This window comes from Diplotaxodon limnothrissa, linkage group LG16 (assembly GCF_057381915.1).
Source record: "Diplotaxodon limnothrissa isolate DT_005_m linkage group LG16, D_limnothrissa_male_GT1.1, whole genome shotgun sequence".
NCBI lineage: Eukaryota > Metazoa > Chordata > Actinopteri > Cichliformes > Cichlidae > Diplotaxodon > Diplotaxodon limnothrissa.
In genome coordinates this window covers 36,518,571-36,534,174 of record NC_140611.1, presented here as the reverse complement: position 1 = coordinate 36,534,174, position 15,604 = coordinate 36,518,571, and the positions used below count along the sequence as shown (strand labels likewise).

General features: G+C 39.5%; 1 protein-coding gene across 1 annotated transcript; it reads left to right on the top strand.

Annotated features, from left to right (window-relative positions):
- Nucleotides 1-1,856: 1,856 nt before the first annotated feature.
- LOC146616606 (extended synaptotagmin-3-like) lies at nt 1,857-14,276 on the top strand. The gene is made up of 23 exons (XM_085375059.1): nt 1,857-2,204; nt 2,895-2,936; nt 3,249-3,383; nt 3,496-3,572; nt 3,671-3,740; nt 3,826-3,915; nt 3,997-4,052; nt 4,163-4,283; nt 4,485-4,661; nt 5,683-5,765; nt 6,145-6,193; nt 6,331-6,420; nt 6,555-6,617; nt 6,704-6,763; nt 10,014-10,085; nt 10,954-11,040; nt 11,287-11,436; nt 11,561-11,916; nt 12,051-12,149; nt 12,244-12,375; nt 12,519-12,624; nt 13,851-13,900; nt 14,243-14,276. The coding sequence occupies exons 1-23, from the start codon at nt 1,857-1,859 to the stop codon at nt 14,274-14,276; spliced, it is 2,547 nt and encodes an 848-aa protein (XP_085231185.1).
- Nucleotides 14,277-15,604: the final 1,328 nt, after the last annotated feature.

Genomic DNA, 15,604 nt, shown 5'->3' with positions numbered 1-15,604 from the left:
GTGCCATTAAATTACTTAAAAATTGCCTAAACTTGACTATGACTCAGTCGCCTTCTTTCAGAAGAAAGCATTGAGGTGAAGGAGAAAGCGACAGGATGAAAACAGGATGCTGACCTCTCCAAACGGCCTCCCAGTTCTGTAGCGAAGTTTGTTTCCCCCTCCTCGAACAGCACTGCTCAAGAGTCCTGCCCAATCTAAGCCAACATCATTTATAGGGGGAAAATTGAAAGTAATAAGAGCACACAGCACTAACCTACTTGTACTGGTAAGCAGTTAAAATCTTATAAACGTTATGAAATGAGTTTTTGTTTATCCACTTTAAATTAAATTTTTTTGTTATACAATACATATACCTAATTACATTTTATATTTCTTACATAAGAAGGAGCTTGAAGACGTAGTCGACCATCAACTTGGCAGTTTTCCGCGGCAGTGGGGAGTTTCTTCAGGGCAATGAAGTGGGCAGCTTTAGAGAATCTGTTGATGTTAGAAAGCACCACCGTTTTACCTGAGGAGTTTGGAAGTCTGGTGACAAAATCCAGTGCAATGTGAGACCAGGGCCAAGAGGGTATGAACAGTGGTTGCCGCAGTCCAGATGGTCGCTGGGTGCGGGTCTTACTCCGGGCGCAGGGTCCGCAGGCAGCCACATACTCTTGAACATCACGCTCCAGGGACTCCCACCAAAAGTGGCGCTTGATCACGGCAGTGGTACGGGCAGTTCCAGGGTGACAGGAGATCACCACCTGATCACTGTAGCACGAGCAGCCGAAGGAACGTACTGACATCCAGCAGGCCCTGTTCCTGGGTCAGGTTCATCCTGGAGGGCCTGTCGGATGGTCTCTTCAATTCCCCACGACAGAAACGCCACTTGACAAGCCGCGGGCAGCACTGCAGCATGTACGGTCTGGTCTGTGTCTGGAGCAAATTTCCGGGAAAGAGCATCAGCTTTAGCGTTTTTATGACCTGGGTGGAAAGAGAGGGAGAAGTTGAAACGGTCGAAAAACAGAGACCATCGGTTTGGCAGGTGTTAAGCAGTTTCGCTGTTCTGAGGTAAATGAGGTTCTTATGATCAGTGAAATAACGAACGGGTGCTCTGCTCCCTCCAGAAGGTGGCGACATTCCTCCAAGGCCAACTTAAATCAGAGTCTCTGGTGTCGCCTGCACTCTGGCGCTGTCTGCAGCACACAGTGAGTCACCGCACTATTATATCTGGATTTCTGCTGCGCTGTTCGCCAAAGACTGAAAGAGTGCACGCCATTTGAAAATGATTTTTCTTTATGTGTGCGCGCGTGCGCAAAAGCCACGCTTATGTTTTTTTTTCTTGTTTATTGTTAGGGTGGAGTTTTAGTTTTAGTTTTTTTAATTGTCAGACAGAATCATGGGTTTCAGGCTGGAAATCAAAGGGTTGATGCTAAGTGTTGTCAGTGTGTCTTCAGGGGGAGAAAGTGATGATTGGAACAGCCTTCAGTGGAGATGTAGGTGAAAGGAACAGAGGTCAAATTTGGCAGAACAGATGGAAGTGGGTTTTGCTAAAAGGATGAAAATGGCTGTGGCCATCAAGTAAAGTCAAAAATAGAATATATGGCTCCACAGTTATTGTTTGGGTGGCGTTTTATTTTTATTTTTTTTAATTAAGCTGACTGTATTCCCCACCCATGGGCGCAGGTGTGTCTACCTGCCATGGGAAGTTTCGAACGCGGAAGTTTGTAGGACTGTCATGGTTGCAGGGAGAGTGCGGCGGACTGGTTTAGCTGCTCTGTAAAACGAAATACGCAAAACAGCATCTTGTTCGGGCGCTGCGCCTACACAGGTTTTCTGGACTTCCCGACCCGAGTCGTCAGCCGTACAACGACCCAATGGCATCTCCCGGACCGGGGAGTACCACCGGCCCGGTGCAGGGAGCGGGGCTCGGGGAGAGCCCGTCGATGAGCACTGAGAAACTGAGCTCCTCGGCTGTCAATCGCATGTTAATGGAGTTTCTGATTTACTGCGGGAGAGCCGTGTTCATCTTCTACCCCGTATACCTGACGGGTTACCTGGGCCTCAGCATTAGCTGGGTGCTGCTGTGCATGTTTGTGCTTACTTGGTGGAAGAAAAATCGCCAGTGGAAGGACGCCCGGATCGGATCGGCTATTGACTTTGTGGACAATGAAAAGCACACGATCAACACCGAGCTGAAAGGTTCCCTACAAATGGCATCTTGGGTAGGTTATGTGTAAATATGTGTACAGTAAGAAACTGTCGCTCTGCGTCTGTTTTGCTTTAGAGCACTTCAGCAGCCTGGCAGCAAAGCCTTTCAGGTCAGCAGCTCTCCAGTCATGGTAGAAAAAGCTACCATGTCATTTATTTGTTTAAAACTGTAGGAAATAGTATCGTTCTCTCTTGCACTGTTTTGCATAACAAGACACACTCAGGCTGGTCCATTTTTTATTGCACCACACTCACCCAAAAGAGTGACTCATGGCACGCAACAAGGGTTAGGACAGACAATGAAATAGGTTTCTTCTAATGTTACAGGAGTTCAGCACGCACAGTGGCTGTGAAACCAGGTCAGATTTTACTGATGGCTGTAGTTCGTGTCTGACAGGCTTATCTGTTCGTGTGTCCATGACCATGAAACTTGCTGATGACAGAGCCCCTGATGACAATTAAATCAAAGTCTCAGTTCATGCAAGACATATTTTAAATACAGCACACCCGAATTCTCCTTTTAAAGCAGTTGGATGAGTTCATTTTAAATGAATTATATTTGCATGACTAATTCTATAATTGTATTGTATAATTAATAAGTAATTCATCTTCTGCACTCTTCATGTCAGCATGTTGTGCAGACAGTTTCAACGGAGATTATGTTTACAAAACCACTTCTAACTTTAATCTATTTTTTCCTAAAGGTGAATTTCACTGATGTGGAGAAGGCTCAGTGGCTTAACAAGGTATAGTACTGAAGTTCACTTACTCCACCTCATCTGAGCTTTATGAGGTATGACACCAAGTATGTGTCCCATCAACACTCTGGGGGGGTTCATTGATAAATTAGCTGAAAGCAGACTGAATGAGTGACGATCTTTCATTTAATTACTGTTAAAAGAAATCGTATTAATTGGCTGTGACTTTGAAATGATAAACAAAAGTTTAATACTATATGCCTTTTCGAGTTCACCTAATTTAAAAGTACACTGTAAGTACGATTCCATTTACTGTTTGATCAAGGTGTTTCCACATGGTGTTTTTTGTTATGTGTTCAGGTGTTGGAGCAGGCGTGGCCCTTCTTTGGGATCTACATGGAGAAGTTATTAAGAGAAAACATCCAGAAGTCTGTCAGGACCTGCAGTACTGCACTCAAAGCATTTACTTTTACCAAGATCCATTTTGGACACGTAGTGAGTTGCTGTGATTTATGCACCATTCCTTTTTGTACTGCTTCAAGTCCACTTTAATATGCAATGAGTTTTGTGACTGAGTGAGTTTCTTTAAATGCTTCTTTATTTTCAGCCTCTCAAGATCACTGGAATAAGAGCCTACACACATGAAGTGGAACATAGGGAAGTGATTCTGGACATGAACTTAAGGTCGGTCAAATACATTTTTAAAATGTAAATTCCAAGTAGTCTGCATGTTGTTTTCTCTTGCTATCATTTATGTCTGACCAGCTCAGTTCACTCTGCAGTTATTCTGGTGATGTGGACATCGATGCTCAGGTGAACTCAGCAATCACAGCTGGTGTGAAAGGACTTAAAGTGAGCATCTCATTTTTCTGTCTTCTCTCTTTCTATCTGCGTCATGTTCTTACTGTTCTTCTAAAACTTTCTTTAAATCTTCCAGCTCCATGGGATGATGAGAGTTGTTTTAGAGCCTCTTATTGGTCAAGCACCTCTGGTGGGAGGAGTCACTTTTTTCTTCATTCGCCGCCCTGTAAGTAGCCATAGATTTTAATCCGTTATGTGATTAACATTGCTTAAATCTCCAATTGATCTCCAATTGATTTTTTTTCAGACACTGGAAATAAACTGGACTGGCATGACAAATGTTCTGGACAGCCCTGCTTTTGGGTAAGAAAATCCCAGCGGTGCTTTTAAATTGAATCATTCTCTTGTTGTCTCTTTAGGGTCATCCAGACTTTTTGATATTTATTTGTCTCACTCCATCTTTTGCCTTACAGTTCACTGTCAGAGGAGACTATCGTAGACATCATCGCTTCTCTCATGGTGTTGCCCAACCGCATGTGTATTCCCCTCATAGACCAGGTCAAAATGGACCAAATGAGGTTTCCACTTCCTCGTGTAAGTACCATCACATTTCCAATTCACACATTTAGCTTCACCTTATAACCAGCAGCTACTTGGATTTTTTTGAGTAAGCACAGTGAATTTTAAGACAACATACATTGTATATGTATACTTTTTGCTCTTTTAACCTATTTTTACTTGTTAATTATACAAAGATTCTATCATTAATATGAATCATGTGCTTTTTCTTCCTAGGGGGTGGTGAGGGTCCACTTGCTGGAGGCAAGAGATCTGGTGGCTAAGGATACATACATGATGGGTTTAGTGAAAGGCAAATCAGACCCCTATGCCACACTCAGAGTGGGCAACACAAATTTCAAAAGCAAGACCATCAAAGAGAATTTGCACCCAAAATGGAATGAAGTGTATGAGGTAGGCTAACACAAACACACTTCAGTGACACGCACTTTGATTTCAGTAATGGGATTACTATTTGATTCTGCTGTTTTTGTCCCTCTTTTAATTCTCAGACAAAATTGATTTCAGGTCGAATCAGCTAGTTTTTAGAACGATTTCTGCACAACCGTCTCTGATCTGCCTAAAACATTTTGAACTTATATAATGAAAGCTGTGAAAGTTTTGCTTCACACATCAAATCATTTTCAACAGTATTTTTTTCAAAATTGATTTTAAAACATATTTTAACTGCAGATATTTATCAAAAGTATTTTCTCTTCAGTTTGTGGTAAGGACCCGACGCACACAAAGGTCTTTGCTGTGCTGATGTTTTATTATATATGGAGGCACGCTTGCATCAGGAGGCCGCTCCTTCCTCAGCTCCTTCACTGCACACTCACATCCCCACCATCCCCACCATCTCCACCATCCCCAGATATATAGAGAGAGCGACAGTCGTCAGTCACAGCACGCACCTGTCTCCTCTGCCACACCTACGCAGGACAGACAAGATAACATTTTAGGCTTTTATCTTTAACAGTCTTTGAAATATTCATGTTCAAACATTGCCTCAGATTGTACACAAAAAGGCCTGACAGTGGCTCAACAGACCATTTTCCCAAAAATATATATTGAAAAGTATCTGATATGCAAAGCTAAAATCTTTCAAGAATCATTGTATATGTTAAAATTTGTAAAATTTGTACGTAACTCGGAGATGGTTGAGCAGATGGCCTGCGCAGATTTGATGCGATCATCCTAACACAGACGTTTTTCTTACACTGTAATCTCGTCTGCATCATGCTATTGAAGACAGAGATGCTTGTTTTTGCTTGTAAAAAACAAATAACTCATTATTTGAAGACTACAATTTATTAGTATCTAATATCCCATTTTCTATAAGTAATCTACTAAAAACCTTACCCATAATATTCTAAGAAGTCAGACTCATTAAACTTGAAAGACATTTTGAGATATCTTTGTTTTTTTTATGCAGTTTGTTGTCCATGAAGCGCCGGGCCAAGAGCTGGAATTAGAGCTCTATGATGAGGACACAGACAAAGATGATTTTCTTGGAAGGTATTTAGCATACTTCTGCCATTTTGTGTTACCTATGATTTCTTTGGTTCTTAGCCCTCTGCTGATATCAGTAAAAGGCTGATAGGTTGTTGTTGTCATCCCGCCAGCCGGGCAAAGGGGGACATTGCCTCAGATTGTACTGGTGCAGAGCCACGTCTGCCTCAGTGCATTTTAAGAACCAGGCAACAGTTTGAAACTGTTGAGGTCTTTTTTTATGGTCAGAAAATCGTATTGGACAGAATCTGTGGATAGCATCAATCATCTTGTATTAGTCCTTCCCAGAGTCATTGACATCAGTGGATTTGTAGCTATGAAAGTGATATAAACACGCAGTTCTGACGCATTGTTGACATTATGTTTTTATTTTACATCTATTTAGATATAACCTCGATTTGGGAGAAGTGAAGAAGGGAAAACAAATGGATCAGGTGCGCTCTTTTATCCTGAATAAGCTCAGTAATCTCTATAACACAACATGTCTTATCAAATGCTCTTGTATGTGTTACTATTTTCTATAGTTTTGTATTTACATTAAAGCTTTTGAAACATCCTCTTATTCTCCCAGTGGTTTGCTCTGGAGGATATACAGCACGGTGAAGTTCATCTTAAGCTCCAGTGGTTTTCCCTTCAGACTGACACCAGCCTGATGAAGGAGGTACAGCAGCCCAGTGTTTCTTCAGTCTCGCGTTCATACATTTTACTTTGAACTAAAAGCTGCGGCGGGATGTGCACTGCGCTCAGCTGCTCCATAAATCCCATTATTTTCCCCTCTCCAACACTTTCTTCCAGTCCACCGACAACCTTGCCTGTGCTATGCTTGCAGTGTATCTGGACAATGCCACTGATCTACCAGTAAGTATCTTCTAATGGGAAATATTGCTGTTGTTGTAAGGCATTGATTCAAGTGTGCTCAGCCATATTCTTCCACGTCTGTATAGAAAGATGGCCGTGAGGCTGCAGACCGTCATAAACATGGGAAGAACCCCAAAGAAGAACGGGTAAGACGAGAGCGTCGTTGCATAACTGATGCCAGTTAATAAAATTGGCGTCATTTCTGCATTTTCAACATTTCATTTTGCTTGTTCAAAAAAAACCAAAACACATTACATATTTTTTTTCCTTCTTAATGATAAATCGAGAAGATGTTTGCCTCAAAGTCTGTCGTTCACATACGCAGATGGTTGTTTTCTTTGACTGTCCAATAAAACTCGGCTTCTGTTTCATTTTAACACTGTGCAGTTGATAGCGCTTTCGTATCTTGATGTCTCGGTCAGATTAGCTTTCTCTTGTAGTTCTAGGTGTGGTTGTGTCTGAAAGCTGGTTCTTCCAGTTTGTCTGGTGCATGCCTGTCATTTTGTATGGGTGTGTTATTGTCAGCTAGTTTTCATATCACGTGAGGCTTTTCCAGGTTAAGTTTCTCACACTCGCACAACTCGTCAGGACTGTGCTGAGAAAAACTCAAAACTACTACAATTTTAAACTAGTTGTAGAATGATGTTTCTAAGGTAACAATATTCACATTTTTCTTAGACTTTATGAATAAATATGAATCCCATCCATCTGATATTTTGGGCAATTATAGGAAAGTGTGGGAATTATTTAAGAAAACGTTTTTACTCAGAGCGTTTAAGCTTCCACTTTGTGCAAGGTGGCATAATTTCATTGCCTCTGACTGTCCTCTGCTGGTCATAGGATGAAAAAGCAGTCAAAAGTGTGTGAAAAGTAAAGTGTGAGAGAACACTGAGTGTCTTAAGTTAAGGTTTCATTATCCTGAAATGCAAAAAAGGAGGGTTGGCCATTGTTTTGTGTGTGTGTGCGCGTGTGTGTGTCCCCGTGCCTCTAATGAATCTCAGCTTACACTTCTGTTTCCCACACGTCCCAGTTTCTGTGGTGTGTTTGCATTTAATACTGGGTTGAATTCATAAGATTCCAGTCTGCTTGTTGACAAACACCCAACGTTTGTAGAACCCACATAGAATTTCAATGACAAAGGCAGACTGCCACCAGGTGTCACATACTGCAGCCTGCCTGTCAGGTATGCAGTGATCCATGAGATAAACGCTGTGTTTAGTGAGATTTCCTGTGGCTTCTGTCTCAGTAGAAGCTGCTCATGTTAAATACAGTAGAGGAATCCCAGAAGGTGATGTTCACCTTGTAGCTATTATTATCTAGATCTTATGTGGATTTTTTTGTTTTGTTTTTCATCATCCATCCATCTTCTTCCACTTATCCGGGGCCGAGTCGCGGGGACAGCAGTCTAAGTAGAGAAGCCCAGACCTCCCTCTCTGGGAGGCATCCTTGTTAGATGCCCAAACCACCTCAAGTGGCTCCTTTCGAGGTGGAGGAGCAGCTACTCTACTCTGAGCTCCTCCCAGATGGCTGAAGGTCTCACCCTATCTCTGAGGGAGAGGCCAGCCACCCTTCATAGGAAGCTCATTTCTGCTGCTTGTATCCGCGATCTCGTTCTTTCTGTCACTACCCACAACCTCATAGATCGACCGGTAAATTGTGAGCTTTGCTTTTACAGACAGCTCTCTCTTCACCACAACAGCATCCGCAACACCAATCTGCCTGTCGATCTCCCGCTCCCTACTCCCATCACCCGGGAACAAGACCCTGAGATACTTAAACTCCACTTGGGGCAGGATTTTTTTGTTTTCTTTTTTCACAGTTTACACAATTACTTAGTTATTCTTAGTATGTATGTATGTATGTATGTATGTATGTATGTATGTATGTATGTATGTATGTATGTATGTATGTATGTATGTATGTATGTATGTATGTATGTATGTATGTATGTATGTATGTATGTATGTATGTATGTATGTATGTATGTATGTATGTATGTATGTATGTATGTATGTATGTATGTATGTATGTATGTATGTATGTATGTATGTATGTATGTATGTATGTATGTATGTATGTATGTATGTATGTATGTATGTATGTATGTATGTATGTATGTATGTATGTATGTATGTATGTATGTATGTATGTATGTATGTATGTATGTATGTATGTATGTATGTATGTATGTATGTATGTATGTATGTATGTATGTATGTATGTATGTATGTATGTATGTATGTATGTATGTATGTATGTATGTATGTATGTATGTATGTATGTATGTATGTATGTATGTATGTATGTATGTATGTATGTATGTATGTATGTATGTATGTATGTATGTATGTATGTATGTATGTATGTATGTATGTATGTATGTATGTATGTATGTATGTATGTATGTATGTATGTATGTATGTATGTATGTATGTATGTATGTATGTATGTATGTATGTATGTATGTATGTATGTATGTATGTATGTATGTATGTATGTATGTATGTATGTATGTATGTATGTATGTATGTATGTATGTATGTATGTATGTATGTATGTATGTATGTATGTATGTATGTATGTATGTATGTATGTATGTATGTATGTATGTATGTATGTATGTATGTATGTATGTATGTATGTATGTATGTATGTATGTATGTATGTATGTATGTATGTATGTATGTATGTATGTATGTATGTATGTATGTATGTATGTATGTATGTATGTATGTATGTATGTATGTATGTATGTATGTATGTATGTATGTATGTATGTATGTATGTATGTATGTATGTATGTATGTATGTATGTATGTATGTATGTATGTATGTATGTGCTCCTTCATAGACATTTGTCGTTCACTGTGGTTTTGCAAATGGATGGCATGTGTAAAAAGGATGAAATCAAAGGTAAACACTGACTTAAGCTCACAAGCACAGGTTTGGCCACAGCTGAAGAATACATACCGTATGTCTGTGAAGGTTCTCAGTCATCCAGGTCATCGTAGTCTAAGGAGCTTGAAAAGAAAAGTGTCTGGACTTCTTTAGGTTGCTTGAAGACGTTTCACCTCTCATCCGAGAAGCTTCTTCAGTTCTAGGGTCAAATGGTGGAGAGTCCCACTGGGTTTAAATCTGGGACTCTCCACTATTTTACCCTAGAACTGAAGAAGCTTCTTGGATGGGAGGTGAAATGTCTTCAAGCCACCTAAAGAAGTCCAGACGCTTTTCTTTTCAAGGTCATACCGTAATTATGACAAAATTTCACACGAAAAGATGTACTTTTATTAGAGGTTTACAACTGCAAGTTGGTCATTCTGGTATTAGCGTTGACATAGAAGTCAGTAATTAGAAAACTGATACTCTCACTGTCTCACTGATTTGCTTTATTTTCAGCTCACAAAGAGAGTCGCCTCCCCCAACTCCTTTGTTGAATTTTCCATTGACAAGGATGTTAAGAAAAGCAAGGTATTGCTCTCACTTAAACATGCTGATACGTCATTTTCTCCTTTAAATGTTTCTGTTCTTTATATTCTTGTTCATATGTGATGAATCCAGATGGTTAGACTTGCTGATTTGCTACCGTTTATCCACTTTCAATTTTGTTTATATACAGTAGTTATGTTTGAGAACACTTTGTGTGATAATATTTCCCCTTTGTTCATAATGTAGCAGATTATTTTTTTAAACCAGAGAATGGTCTACATTGAGGAGCTTTATTATGAAACATGTTAGAAAGCATAGCAGGTATATTTCAAGTAAATTCTCACATACACACAAAAATCCCACTTGTGACAGAAACGTGTCTGTCTGTGGATGTCTCAACAACCAAACTTATTTGTTATTTCCGTGAGAAGAAGAACAGAGAACAGAGATTATCTGTATTTCACTGCTCCAGATCCTACGAGTCACAGTACTGTCAACAGCATATTTTAAAAGAAAATATTAGTTGTGTAAGAGGGCATTTAATAAATTCACTTTAAGCCCAACATAATTAAACCTGAATGAAGTACTACAGCATTTGGGCTTGTTTTTTTTTGCCAAAGTTCAGGTGTTAAAACACACTTTAGTCATTTCTAGTTAAATCAGAACTTTTAGTTTTAGGACTGACTTAGCATGGGGAAAAAAACTAAAGCCCACCAGCAACTCTAAGCATTATTTTCTCTAAAGTGGCCTAAAATTAAAAATGTTTGACTATTTTTGTTCTAGAAGCACTTTGACCTTTGATCAGTAATATATATAAAGTCTGTGTTGTAAAAATATTTCCATTGCAAACAAGTAGCACAGTAACTGTCTTAAAACTTTTTTTTTTACTACTCGATTCACTGTTTCCCAGGTTGTGTATGCTTCCAAAGACCCGGTGTGGGAGGAGGGCTTCACCTTCTTTGTGCGTAACGTCAAAGCGCAGCAGCTCTCTATTCAGGTTTGTTTTCTCTCTCTGGCAAAAAAAGCAACAAAGCTATTTTTTTACTTTTTTTTTTTAAACATTTTTTAACAGAAGTAAAGGTTTCTAATTGTTTTTACCATATTCTTCAATCATTATTTTTCCACAACTACCTTATAATTCTAAATCATATTCTGAAACTAGATTCTTTCAATCTGTCTGATCTCCTCATGAGGTTAATGTAATTTGTATTTTTCATATTTTCTTTGTTCATGTGTGGTTCAGGTCAAAGAGCCTGAGAAGAAGAATCCACTCGGTGTTCTCAACTTGCCCCTCAGTCGCCTCCTCAACACCTCCAACCTGACTCTAGACCAGCGCTTCCTGCTGGAGCGCTCTGGAGCAACCAGCCAGATCAAACTGAAGGCCACTCTGAGGGTGGGCATGCAAACATACACCCAAAGCAAATTATCTCTGTTGGTTTCCCCATTGTGTTTTCCACCTCTCTCATAAGTGATGGTTTTAGCCACAGTAGCACTGCTCATGTCTTCAACTCACACAGATTCTTAAATTGGAAGAGCCTCCACCCAAGCCTATCGTCAATCCTCCTTCAGAAGTCAAACAGCAACAGACCAAACAAGCAGGGAATACCTCAGTCTCCAATCCCTCCAACGCTCCATCCTCTTCTAACGCAGTTTCCTCCAAAGAAATTCCTGTTGTCTCTACTCCGAAACAAGTGCCAACTTCACCAAATGAAGGTTATTTAGCTCAACGCCGTGGCTCCTTCCAGGCGCCTGAAAACAGGAAGGAATCATCGTCATCAGCAAACTTGCGTCGGTTCGACTCTCACAGCCTGCTATCGGAGAACTCTATTGCTTCATCACGATTCGACCTGTCAGATGGAGCCACCTATCCCGAGTGAGACTTTGTTCTCTGCATGTTCTGTTAATGTCGACATCTAACCTTTTTAGAAATATGGTGAACTGAGGCAGTTGCTGCATTTTTGAAAGAGTAGAAATAAAAGTGACCTTTGCATATTTGTTTCTCTTTAGGGCCATTAGGAATCATCAGGGTTCGTTTGGAGAGATTGAGCTGGTTATACGCTACGCAACCCTGAGACATAAGCTTGTTGTCGTTGTTAACAGTTGCAGGTATGTCCCAAAAATCTGTCTTCAATAGTATTTAAGGCAGTAAAAAATGTAATTAAATATTCAAAACTTAAATACCGTGGTCTGTACCACACAGGAACCTATTCCCCTGCAGCGAGAATGGCACAGACTCTTACGTCCGCCTGTATCTCCTCCCCGACCAAACCTGGAAGCATCGTAAGAAGACGCATGTCAAGAAGAGGACAACTAATCCTGTCTTCAATGAAAAGTACGCTTACCTGATTCATTAACCATCTTGTACTAATTTTTTCAAATAGGAAGAATTGATAATTTATAGTTTGCAGATTGTGTATCTTTAAAGCTCAGCCATTGACATGGTTTCCTTTTTGTCCCAACCTGCTTTCATCACAGGGTTGAGTTTGACGTCTTACTCGAGCAAGCACAAACTAGGAAGTTGGATGTATCTGTGAAAAATAACAAGATGTTGGTTTCCAGAGAGAGAAAGGACATTGGCTCGGTGGGTAATTATACTTATAGATCAGATGAGCTACTCATGTGGTAGTGATTCCCTGAAAATATAAATAATAAAATATGTAACTATGTACAATGGGGAGGAAAGCATTAGAGCCCCTGCTGAATTTGCAATTTTGCTAACTTAGAAAGAAATGAACACACTCTAATATTGATGCAGAAACACAGAATATGAACCGAAAGTCCAGAAAAGAAAGCATTACATCAAAGTGATAAATGATTTACATGTTGGTGGTATGTTTTAGGTCACTGTCATTTTGGAAGACCTATCCACGACCCACCTTCAGTGTTCTGTCTGAAGGAAGGAGGTTCTTTTATGGCCCTGTTCATCGACCCCTTAATGTGCTGAGATAGTCCTGTACCCTTGGCAAAAACAAGGGAAAAAAGTCTCAAAGTATTATGTCTCCAGCTCCGTCATACTCAGCATTTCCTTCCTTGTAAACATGGAGGAAACTGATCCTGTAGACAGGTGTGCTTTATAAATATAATGAATTGACATCAGTAGTATCTTGATTGATTAACTGTAATCACAGTAAATTTGTAGCAGCCAGAATAATGGCTTGGTTTTAGGCAAATACTTATTTCAGTCAATGACATGCAAATCAGTTTATAACTTTTATGATTTTTTTTCTGGATTTTTGATAAATATTATGTCTTTAAAATGAAACTACCATAAAAAAAATTCAGACTTTATTTCTTTGTGTGAAACTTACTTCCCTTTCTATATTTCTGTTCCTGACCTAAGCTTTAAAACTACTTGCAGCCGTCCAGTGCCACTCTTGGCCACCTAGTAGATGAACCTATGGTATAAATTTGAAATTCCTAGGTAACTTCCTTCTTGAGTTATCACATTAACAAGATTCTCAAAAAACTTGACTTTTGAAATGCACATTGAGGTTGAGGTCACTAAGATTCAAAATTCATACACGATTTTGAGGAGATGTAGTATCAACTTGAAATTCCTACATCGCCACTGGTGTCTGCCTGACAACAAGACCCCAGAAAGCCTTTTACAGCTGTGGGGTAAAAGGTTGTTAGTGAAACTGCTCGGTGCACGGTGATTTGTCGAACAAATATGCAACCTTTCATTTTCCAAACGGGCTCATAACAGTTTTCTTTTTTATTGATCCCTTTCATGTCAAACTGTCTTTGGCTGTCACTCTTTTGCAGCCTGTTCCAGATAATTAATGACACTTTTGCTTCTGTCCACAGATAATAATAGATCTATCAGAAATGGATCTAGTCAAAGGCATCACAGCGTGGTAAGGGGACACTTTTCTTTTTGCATGGTTTATGTGACACTAGCTACAAACAAAATGTTAGTAATTCCTGATGTGTCGCTCTGATTGCCCCTTTGCTGTGGGGCACTTTTTTCCTGTTTCTTTTTTTTATATAACTTCCTGGACTATTGCTGCCGTTATGGAAGTTTTATAGCAATGTAGCATAAACAGTTTTTGTACAAATTCCCAGATGAGTGTAATTGTGGAGGGCATAGAGCCTATCTGCCTGATGGCAGAAGGGAATTAAAACAATAGAAGATAACCTTTGCTAATTTTTATTTTATACTTATAATCACATAAACGTGATATTTCTTTTCTCTGAAGGTATGAGCTCACTCTACCCGGGCTGAAGAAGTGAGTGTAACATGTACAACTGAGAGAAACTTCAGCTTGAAAAGCTGCTGCTGCAACCGCTGCAGAGAAAATGACAGACGTTCATACTCCTTACTCATCCGAAACACAGCAAACCAAGATTTATTTGTGTGTGTGTGTGTGCTTTTTTTTTTTTTTTTTGGTAACAAAAAGACCCTTAATAACAATGAAAAAAAGGTTTGTGCAAGCAAAGCAACGCCTATATTTTGGTTATTTCATCTGAACCAAAGTTCATCTTTAGTGTTATATTGTAAATAGATTTATTGACAGTTTTTATGTATATATATTGGGGCAAATCAGGTAAAAGCCAAATGTTTGTTACAGCAATGTAGATGAGTGAGTGCATGGTGAGGAAGGATTACAGACTTCGATAAACACTGAAATGCACGAAGTCCCACTAAGCAGATTTTACATCGAGGCAGCTGAGCTGTTCTGCAGCTCATTGGAAGTAAAACTGCATCCAAGAAGGGCACAAGCCAAGTTCTTTGGCCTCAGTTACTGACTCAATAGGATGTCATTCCTTTTAAAGCTAATCTTCTCAGACCATTCAAAATAACATCTCAGTACGCCGTCACTCTCTTTATGAGGGACTACAGTTCTGAGCTAAGTAGTTAATCAGAGGTTTGACATAAACACTTTAAAGAAAGATTATTTTTTTTTGTATTTATGTATTATTTAAAAAAAATCTCAATTGTAGTTGGTAAATTTGTTACAACAGGTGGCAGAATATTTTTAGTAGAACTGTCTTCAGACTACCAGAGATCTATAGTGGATGAAGACTTTGTCTTGGCTAATAGTTTGATGTTTTTCTGTTTTACATTAATTATTGAGCAGGGAAGCTGTTCCCAGTTGTTGTTTTTGAGCTGAAACTAAAAGGGACATTCATTTTCAATTCATATTCATGGCAAATAAATATCTTCAAACTAATACATGGTTGATTTGACATCATTTCAGTGTGAAAGTGTGATTGTGAAAAGAATAAATCTCTTCAGGCAGATTCCCAGATGACCAGCTGGGGGTATAGAGTCCCTATTCTCCCCACTGAACGCAGGGAGTATGTAATCAGTCACGTTTGTTAGTCTGTTTAGCGTCCAAAGCTTTCCAAGATATCCTTTTCAAATTTTGTGTGATGGTAGATAATATGCATATCCAAAAATAAAGATTGTAAGTGTCATGATCTTGGGTCTGGTGAATATTCTCTATTTTGTGGCTCTCGTGGCGTAGTCTTTTGTATTTGTAGCTCCCTAAGTTAGCTTTTGTATTTTGTCATTTCTAGGCTTTAGATTTTGTTACTGTGCCTCCCTGAATTCCTTG

What these genes read in the sequence shown, in the direction of transcription:
- LOC146616606 (XM_085375059.1), top strand. Translation starts at nt 1,857, where the DNA reads ATGGCATCTCCCGGACCGGGGAGTACCACCGGCCCGGTGCAGGGAGCG. An exon ending in TGAGGTTTCCACTTCCTCGT is followed by an intron (nt 4,284 to 4,484) that starts GTAAGTACCATC and finishes TTTTCTTCCTAG; the next exon opens with GGGGTGGTGAGGGTCCACTT. An exon ending in AATGGAATGAAGTGTATGAG is followed by an intron (nt 4,662 to 5,682) that starts GTAGGCTAACAC and finishes TTTTTTATGCAG; the next exon opens with TTTGTTGTCCATGAAGCGCC.